Here is a 10,439-nt window from a genome sequence, read left to right as displayed (position 1 = left end):
CTTCAAAGGAATTTTTCTCTTATCCTCCTGCTAGAAGAAAATTTTAACAGGCATTATAAATGCTACACAATCAGCATGGAGAGAGCAAGATTATTAAAATCATAGTGGCTGGGGTGTTATAAAGCTAATACTTGGGCTTTACTAATGCATTTTCTAATGTAGCATTGTTTTCTTCACTGAAAGCTGATGTATTTTGCAAAAGTGAGCTCCAGCTCAAAAAACAAATGCCAGAAGCAGCAACCACTGTTCTTATCCCACATAAATATTTATTCAGTTTGGTCAGTAAATTATAGGAATTTTCAATGCTGAGAATTTGTACTTAGTACAACAGCATCATAATATTGACAACAACCACTTTGCCTTTTGTCAACGTACAAGGTGAAACAGATTAACTTGCTCACAATAAATTACAGTGTGATACATGAAAGGAGCTCAATGACATCAGTAACTTAGAACTGGTTACAGTTAGCTTCACTTACAGTATTTTTAAAAATGGTTTTCAATAGTAAAATCATTGCAGCCAAAGATAAAAAAAATTCACATACAATAATAGCAAGGAAATGCATTTTGGAGCAACAGCGAGCTACCAGTAAACATTTCATACAGTGATCTTCAAGGCACAAAGCAAAAAAACTGGGCATGGGTTTTTTTGCAGGTTGATGGTGTTGGGGAAGGTAATTTTCTTTTTGGAATATAAAATAAATACATTTTAAAAAGACGCATACAAAAGTCAGTAAGTCAGTCAAAAAGCAAGGCTTTCACAGAATGCCACACTGACAGAACATTTGTGAATCCATTTCAGTCGTGAAATCATGTTCACAGCTTGAATGACAAAATCACTGAGGCAAGGGAACCATCACTTCAACATAATTAATGGGGAAGAAGCCAGACTCCCCGTTTAACATCCCCTCATACCAATTCTCGTCAATCTGATTGGTCAGAGTTATGATGTCCCCTTCCTTAAACCCAAGCTCGCCTTCGTTTTCTGGCTCGAAGTCATAGAGAGCTTGGCAGCAAGGCTGATCCATGTGCATTGCAGAACCTGCCCCAGCGACAGAAAAAAGCCTATTAACAGAGCTTCAGAGCATCCCACCAGCCACTGTGCATACAACAATGGGTCAAAACATGTAGCCCTGCTGTCATCAATTCTGCTCCCCCAACAGTTCTTCCATTGCTTTCATCCATTGGTCCTTATATTTAAAACACTACCAGTAATAATTAGTTTAAACATAATTCTTTCTCCCTTCAGCCAGCTACTCCATTTTCATTCCTAGCTGCCTTCCCTTTCAAAAGGATGTTTGTCTCACACACCTTGAGTAATCACAGTTGTCAAACCAGTGTGGTCTCTGGAGGACAGAGGAATGGGAAGGGTAGGAGTTGAAGAGGTGTAAGAGTCAACAGGAGGGGACAAGCAGCTGAACTAAAGCGGAGGTTATGCTAGGAACCGGGGTGGCTGTCAAACTATTTCATGCCTGAAAACAGTTTTCCAATACAGCATCTGGCTGTTCTTGTGACTTACGCTGTTTGCCCCGCTATAAAGATCTTCGGTCCAAATTACTTTTTTTAAAATACCAATGGTACCATACGCAAGCATACTAGTGCAAAATAACCAAATATAAAGTACAAAGCAGAATCACCATTAGAAAAAGAAGTGAACCTTGCAAATGCAGTCACCTTTTTACAATATATGCTCATGGAGAGGTGTTAATTGGCTTGGATTTGTGGTAGGGATACGTATGTAATATACTCATTCATACTTATTAACAACTTATTCTAATAAAACGTAATCTAATGTTGCAATTGTAAAGCTTACCTCTGTGGCCAAGGACTAGCCAGAGGTTCAAGTGAAGTTCAGCCATAACACATTTTTAAAAACATACACAGCATATCCAAGTAAAAGTGCGGTAATTTGAAATATAAGGGAAGAATGGGAGAAAAGATTTCATGCTGCTGCCACATAAACAGTTGTAAAACACATTCTAGCACGATAAAGAACTCTAGAACACTCTAGTACGTACATTAAAGCAGTTAAACCTCTTAAATGCTAAGTTATTCAGGTTGTCTTATTTGTAGCATTGCAAGAACTCTCAAATATTCCAGTCTTGACCCTCTCCCAGCTATCGCACGTGCTAATCATGCCATCACCTTGAAGAATAATTCAGGCCTGGGTAAATCTGCACAGAATTGGTAATGTAATATTGATAGTTAAGATGTTCAAAATGCACGCCAAAACGCCTTTTAATCTGCTAATCATGGTAACGTGGAGGAACCTATTGAAAAGTAACTGTTCAGGAACCAGAAGTCTCCTAAGGAAACCAGCTGACAACTAATCTGGTGATGAGTAAACGAGAACGGGGGACAGCATCCTTTTAATTGACAGTAATACCATCAGGGCTGATACTTGGTGTTAAAACCAGGCAGTCGGAATTACTTTTCTATTTTGTAGTTATGTTTTATTCTTTATAATAATAGAAGAGAGCTCCCAGAATATAGCCGAGTTATTTTCAGTCTTTGCCCGTGTAGAAGTGGCACCGGCTCACTGGAACCGTCAGCAGCAGAAGGCAGCGCTCTGCAAAACTGACCAAGTTCCGATGGGGCTAATGTATTATTGCAAGCCAGTTAATTCCTGACAGTGAGGTACCTGATAGGAGATGGATCACATTCGGTTCATTTTAAGCTCCAAAGAACTGAAGTGAAATGTCTGGCAGTCTGGAAAGATTCTTAAATAATGGTCACAGCCAGTACAACCGGTTTCACTCCAGGCTGGAGGATCAAAGTCTTTATTAGAGTCAGGCAGCTGCTGCTACTGTATAATCCAAGGAGACAAAGGTACCGGGGGCAGCACAGGCTGCAACACGCACTGTTCAACATCACAACACTGGTGACATGATTCCAGCCTTTTCCTGTCTATTAAATACTCACACATCTTTTCCTGTTGCAGAGATTTAAGCTAAAGAACTTGCATTCCCTTTTTCTGCTAAGAGGCTTTTTGTTAACTGGCAGCACTACGCACGCCTCCTTAACTTCTCCAGTTGAGGAGCTAAACTGCCGCACTGCGCTGTCACATCCAAACGTGACTTGTCATTAATCTCCAGACCACTCAAACCTGGACAGCACAGACGGAAAAAACCACCACAAAAACCGGTCGTGCAAGAAGCCGTGTAGGACGGTGACTATGGGTGGTACGGGATGAAACCAGCATGCCATTCGGTGCTGGTTTGGCTTTTTGTTTGTTGTCCCCACACGGAGTTACTGCCTGTACCTGCATCAACTCTGTCTTCTCTACCATGTTGTGTACATATGGTAGCAAAATTATACCTTAATAATCACAAACTGGAAGCTTGCTAAGATAATTAATCCAAGGCCCCCTCACAGCTGAAGTGAGTAAACATTTAGATTCTTATATTGAATTCCAACATGTGGCAAACAGATACATTTATATCGCATCATAGTCAAACCTGATAAACAAAAAGAATGAAAGGCATGATGTAACACCAAACTTAAAAAGAGCTTTAAAATGAGCCAGATGATGTTCATAGCGTCAGCATATTAGTAAGGATAACAATGAATTAGAACAAAAACACAGATTTGTTATCTGTGGTTAATCAAAGCAGCTAAATAATTCACAACATTAAAATGAGGTTTCTGTGAATTTAGCCCTGTTAATGTGTGCAAGTCATCAGTAGTAAATAATCCCCATGTGTTAGGGACCATTCAAAGGGAAATACTACTTCTGCTCCAAGAGGTTGATATGAAAAGCTATGGTGAGACACTTGAAAAGCCATTTCGATGCTCGGACCTGGGTTGTGGCAGCTGTGCTGAATGTGTCACAGCTGACTTTGAACTGCCCTGCTTGTTTCCATGGGTTTGCTGAACACTAGGATACCACTTACCTTGAGCCACAGTATCAGAGAAATTAAAAGTCTACATTTTGACAGGGTCAACGTGCAAACAGGGGAAATTAAGCATGAAAATGCTTGTTTGTGTAGGATGAAGAGGTAAGGTGTCTCAAAGCAAAAAGAGGGTGATCATGATGCTATCACCCCATCACACGGAGACCTTAAAACGTTTAGCAGTTTTGCTTAGAGCCACCTGGTTCACATTTCCAAATCACAGACCATACATCCAATCTGTGTCATGATTCTGACTTTAAAGAGGAACAGAAAGGTTTCCTCAATTATAAGTAGGGGGTATTGACCCCACTGCACCTCCACAGAAATCTATATGGATAACTATATGGAGTAAAGAGAGGGAGAGACAGAGGAACAGTGATTTCACTGCTGATTGTACCTGCTGGGGAGGTAAGTGTGGCTTCCACAGCTGCTTCAGGAGGAAAGAAACATGAGAGATGGTGTTCATGATGCTATTAGCAACACTAAGCATAGCAACAGTTATTAAATATATCCCATTCCTCCTTTTCCTGTCTTTCATGGTGTTATTTCTTTGCTGACAGCACTGGGTGAGCCAAGCAGTAAGTGCAACCCCATCACTGAGTGGTTTGCAAGCAGCTGATGCAACAGTCCATGAATGGGATCAATGAATGGAAGTGGCTCACTCCTCCTTACCTTAGTGATCAGTGGTCATCTATTCTGCAGTTCATTGACTGAACTTTAGCTCACTAATACTGGCATTTTTCTTTAACTAAGTGGGCTGGGTGCAACCTTGAGAAGTCATCTAGTCTGTCTCTGTCCCAAAGGCAGGATTGATTACCCTTAAAGGACATCTTGGATCAATTGCTTCATGGCAATGATAAACCACTGTAATGCGGTTTGAAACTCGGGTTGGACACACTGGTTCATATACAAATGCAGATTCTGAGTCTCACTTCTCCACTGTACACGCAAAGCAGAAAAAATAAAGCCTGTATAACTTGACAAGCAATTGACAGGGGCCTAGAAATTTTATGCTGAACTTTAATAAATGGTTGCTATGTTTCTGCTACTTTTATCCAGATGTGCTGTGAAACTAACTAGGAAGTTATTGATTGCTACAAATGTCCCTGGTGCTTGGAATGAAATGTGTTCTTGTATCACATGTCTTAGGAACCAGTGGTCTGAATCGAGAGGAGTGTGCAAGAGGAGGTTTTCTCCCTCGATCTCACATTTAACAGCGACACAAGATGTGTTCTTAGCATTCGGGCGGCCCAGGGAGCTTCACTAACGCACCCTCAAGCAGCTTGAAGCACAAAAGAAACAAATTGAGGAATAGTATCTTGCTGGGTACATTTATGCTGCCAAACTGCTGCAAATCCCCTTCAGTATGGATCAGATAATAGCTTCACCTTGCAGAACAGTGCAAGAAAATTAGAGACAGAAGGAGCATGAGGTTACAGCTCCAAGCTTAATTCTTTCACCTTTAGTTCTCTCATTTCCCTCCCAACAACCTTGAAAAAGGATGGAGGAGAAAATTGGTCAGTGAGGAAGACAAGTGAAAAGAAAAGCAACTTCAGAAAAAGATCCTAGATACCATGTCAAGTAGAGAAGGAAACCTTCGCCTCACTGCTTCCCGCTACACAATTCCATTTCCAAATCTGGGAAACCAAGCGGAGTCAGGTGCACGGCCACTGGTGCCTCCTGGAGCCCCTGCTCTCATGGTACAGGCAATATCTCAAGTCACAATCTGGCAAAACACCTATCGACATGTTAACCCTGTGGCCATAGGCTTACCTGATGGTTTTATGGAAGAACTATACGCAATCCCATTGTGCTGCTGATTATCACCGATTTCCAGGGTTGTTGTTGTTACAGGCTTTGGCTTAAATTCACGTTTAGGCCGACTAGATGCTACATTTATTCTGGAACACAGAGAAGAGTGGCATGAGATTTATTTGAAGGGAGAAATACTTACAGAGCTTCCACTCGGGTTCAGCACTTTGGTCTTTGAAAGCTGGGGAAAAACAAACCCTTCTGTTGGTTTTGGTTTTATGTTAATTTTTGGGAGGAGGGGGAGGATGGGCACAGAGTGTGCGGGGCAGGCTTATTCACTAAAAGCTCCTCAATTCTCATACTGTATTTGAATTTCAGCAAGTCCCTACTTTATTTAATGCTTTAGTCCTGCTGACAGAGGCATAAAGCTTAACAGCCTGACTTTGAGAAGCGATGAGCATCCACGGCTGCCACTGAGTTCAGCCCAAGTTCCAGGAATGACCTCTCTGGAAAGATCAAGTGCAAATGACACATGCAGAAACGCAGCCAGGCCCGGGGACTGCATCTCACACATCGCCTTTTTGTTAGAGAAAATGGGAAACAACCCTTCGGTCAGCACAACTGCCTCAGCACCTCTCCCCACGCGCGCATGTGGCCCAGCTGAGAGCTCCCTGTCCCTCCGGCTGACAGTGCAGGGTGTCTGCAGGGACAGCTGCCCCGCGCTCACGCAGCCACCACGACCGCTATGACGTCGGGAAACCCCAAACAGTCATCACAACACCACAACTGGAATCACAGAATGTTACAGATTGGAAGGGACCTCAGAAGATCATGTAGTAATGTTTGCCTGCACTATGGAGACACTCGAGGAATTAGGTCTCCTGTTCTCTGAGTGACGTATAACAAATTAATGACAGCAGCATTTTTTTCTTGTTAGGATGACACGAAGTGTCTGGGCCTTTCATAAATGTTCCTTTCACAGCCATGTTCCTGGCCAGCTGGCTGCTTCCTTACTCTGCTGCAGAATTCTGTTATACATCTGTTACATATAAATCTAGACTTTTCTTTAACATCTTTGTTGGCGACAAGGACAGAGGGACTGAGTGCACCCACAGCACGTCTGCTGATGACACCACACTGTGTGGTGTGGTCAACACACTGGAGGGACAGGATGCCATCCACAGGCACCTTGGCAGGCTGGAGAGGTGGGGCTGTGCAAACCTCAAAGTTCAACAAGGCCAGGTGCAAGGTCCTGCACATTGGTTGGGGCAATCCCAAGCAGAAATACAGCCTGGGTGGATAATGGATTGAAAGCAGCTCTGAGGAGAAGGACTTGGGGATGTTGGTTGACGAAAAGCTTAACATGAGCCAGCAATGTGCATGTTCAGCCCAGAAAGCCAACTGTAACCTGGGCTGCACCACAGGGAGCGTGGCCGGCAGGGGGAGGGAGGTGACTCTCCCCGCTGCTCCTCTCTGCTGAGGCCCCACCCGCAGTGCTGCGTCCAGCCCTGGGGCCCCCAACGTAAGAGGGACATGGACCTGTTGGAGTGAGTCCAGAGGAGGATGCAAAGATGATCAGAGGGCTGGAGCATCTCTCCTGTGCGGACAGGCTGAGAGAGTTGGGGTTGTTCAGCCTGGAGAAGGCTCCAGGTAGACCCTGTATCAGCCTTCCAGCACCTAAAGGGGACCTACAGGAAAGCTGGACAAGGGACTTTCTACAAGGGCATGTAGTGATAGGACAAGGGGTAACTGTTTTAATCTGAAAGAGGGCAGATTTAGACTAGATATAAGGAAGAAATTCTTCACTATTCAAGTACGGTGAGGCACTGGAACAGGCTGCCCAGGGAAGCTGTGGATGCTCCATCCCTGGGAGTGTTCAAGGCCAGGCTGGACGGGGCTTTGAGCAGCCTGGTCTAGTGGAGGGTGTCCCTGCCCATGGCAGGGGGCTGGAACTAGATGATCTTCAAGGTCCTTTCCAACCCAAACCATTCTATGACTTTGTGATTCTATACTCCTCCATCTCAATGAAAACAGGCCAACTTCTCAGCAAAGCCTCCAAAACACAACTCAAACCACGCAAGTTTAAATAAACGTACAAACAAAGGGAGGTTGTCCTGGTTAACCTCTGCAGATGTGAGCGATTCTGCACACACTCAAAGCTTTCTGGGCAGATCCTGTGTTACAATGAAGTCTCACAGAGCAGCAAGAAGTTGCCAGGTGGCAACACTTGAAAGCAATGAAGTCCAGTAAGGCACAGAGAGCAGCAAATGTGCATCTGTGAGATGGTGCTACAAGATCTGTTGCTTCAGTGACTTTTCACATTCATGAACTTCAGCTGCAAAAGAGGTTCAGATTTTGCTGATGGGTTCAGTCTTACCGGTTTTGCAGTTTGCTTTGCAGATCCTCCAAAATCTCTGTGGATTGTTTATGGTAATCTAGTGCTGCTTCTACAAACACGGCCAACTGGCTAACTTGTTCTACCTGAAATATAGAGAGGAAAATGCTGGTAAGTAGCCTGCAGTATAGCACATTCAAGCTGAAGGATAAACAAACAGATCATTCAAAACAGACCTGGTATCTCAATAGAGCATGATACCATGTGGAGGCTATTGAAAAAGAGCATATGTGATTCTATCTAAGAAATTGCCAGCTGGAAAGTGAACAAAACTGAGGTGTAATTTCTAGTTCACTAACTCAGGGCTGGGTCCTTGAGTCATTTCCTTTCACAATGTGCAAATCCCTTCTGCTTTCAGCTTCCCGGCCAGCTGTCTGTCAACACCCAAGCCTGAAATAGTTAAAGAGGCCATGACCCCTTAGCAGGTGAAAGTGGGGCTTTTCTGATCAGCAATGCTGGAAGAAATTACACCGTGACAGCTCTTATGACTCCGACCCATTAGTGTTTATTAGCAATGTTTACAAACCGCACTTCTGAAATGATCTGGATTTACCTCACTAGATGGCAGCATTTATAAAGCAATAAATGAAACATGATTTATCGACTTGGATTTTAGAGGTATCAGCCAATCATTCAAAAAAATGAATGCTGAGGAAATGGAGAATATGGAGGAGAAAAAAAATATTAATGAGGTAACATATAATCTCATTCCCCTCACATAATCTGAAAAAATCAAGCTGTACTGGGGATATACCAGTAACAGATATTTATTTGTCCCCTTCCTTTAAAACAAAATTAAGAAGACAGACTCCCAAGAAGTCTGACACGTTTCCATTCCATCCTGATGTCTGGATCACAAGAAGATATCCGAGTAGACTTTCTGCAAATGTTTTATGGACCCATGGCAATTTTGTGCTATACTTTGTCTGCTTTTACTCAGCTAAAAAGATTATTAGGAATTCTGCCGGGACGCCAAGAGAGCCAAACATTGTCACACAGTGTTCAGAAATGCAGCGCACAGAACCAAACCAACAGCTGACACGATTCCATCACTGTCAGAGAGAGTAATGTAAACCAGCTGAGGACGACGCACCAAGTGCCTGGGGTTTGGATGGGGTGGTCAGAGAAAATGGATGGACAAGCGCTGTACAAACAAGATGACTCAGAGCCAGGAGGGTTATGGAACTGAGGATTAGGAGAAGAGAGAGACTGGGAAAGAGCCAGAGAAGCTTGAGGGACTAAAAGCCACTTAGCAAGAGGAGCCTGGGACTGGCCGAGTGGGAAAGGCAGGAAGATGGATCTGATAAGAAGTACACGCAACAGCGTCTATGTGGGAGGTCTGGAGCGAGCTGTGCAAAAACCTGAGAAAGAGATGTGGATCAGGGCTGAGGCTCCGAAAGGTGCCTGGCAAGATGTCTGGGAACCAGAGCTCAGAGACTGCAGGGCAAGCCGACCACGAAAGGGAGACATTTGGGGAGCTGGGAAGGATGGGGAGGAAGCGACTGCAGCTCAGATCTCTGCAAACCCAGTGACACCATCTGCGGTCAGACAACGAGGCTGTAATGAGAACTTAAAGCAGGACAGACAGACTGGGTCAGCATGGAAAATGGAAGGGAGGAGCAAAGAGTTTTCTTTAAACAGAAAAAATAGGAAGCGGACAGTGAAAAACCTCCAAGGGACATCCAAGTTCACCCCATCCCAATGGCAGAATTAGCTGTACTATAAAGTATAACTCATCAGTTCTCTAGTGGCTCAGCTAAAACGTTTAATCCATGCACTGTTTTATCCTCAGTTTGGTGCTCTGACTAATGACAAACACTAACTGAAACGTTCTGAGCTGCTCATGCAAGGCAGAATTATAAAACACATACACTGCAATCGGTAGAGCCTCCAGTGGAACAGTGTGCTGAAATAGTTCATAGAGGATGTTACATTTTTTGCTGCCCTCATACACCTTGCACTGGTAAAACAACAAGAGGCTTATTGACTTATATACCACTATAACAAATGTGTCCCACTCACAAACGGTTTAGGAGCTACAGGCTCGTACATGACTGGCCACTGCATGGGTGTGCGTAGAGGGAGAAGGTCCTTGCAGTTAAGTATTCCCACTTAACAGCTCCCTGTGTTGCAGTTTGCTCATAGAAGAGAGCACGCTTCCTATTTGCTAAGCGTGTTTTTTGTGATGCTGCATCTACAGGAGAAGAGAAAGCTTTGGAAATAAGCCCAAATAGGTCTGGTTCTCTTTTCCTACAATTCCTTGATTACATGGGAGAAAGCACATCCTGCTATTCCCCTGTGTGTGGGCAGAAAAGAGGATTATCCTCAATGACCACAGCTGCTCCTTATTTAGACAATTTCACCACGGACTTGGACTACGAGCCAAAATGCAGGTTCTT

The 10,439-nt window shown here is 43.8% G+C and overlaps 1 protein-coding gene across 1 annotated transcript in view; it reads right to left on the bottom strand.

The window, feature by feature from the left end:
* Positions 1-246: 246 nt before the first annotated feature.
* The window catches only part of SH3GL3 (SH3 domain containing GRB2 like 3, endophilin A3), a 47,021-nt gene continuing 36,828 nt past the window's right edge, over positions 247-10,439 (bottom strand). The window contains exons 7-9 of the mRNA XM_005513784.4: positions 8,023-8,126; positions 5,667-5,794; positions 247-1,042 (exon numbers count right to left, since the gene is read on the bottom strand). Of these exons, the coding sequence (XP_005513841.1) occupies positions 837-1,042; positions 5,667-5,794; positions 8,023-8,126 (438 nt within the window). The 3' untranslated portion in view covers positions 247-836. The remainder of the gene's footprint in view (positions 1,043-5,666; positions 5,795-8,022; positions 8,127-10,439) is intronic.

Source organism: Columba livia, chromosome 11 (assembly GCF_036013475.1).
Source record: "Columba livia isolate bColLiv1 breed racing homer chromosome 11, bColLiv1.pat.W.v2, whole genome shotgun sequence".
Classification (NCBI taxonomy): domain Eukaryota; kingdom Metazoa; phylum Chordata; class Aves; order Columbiformes; family Columbidae; genus Columba; species Columba livia.
The sequence above is the reverse complement of the archived record's forward strand: the minus strand, read 5'-3'. Positions and strand labels throughout refer to the sequence as shown.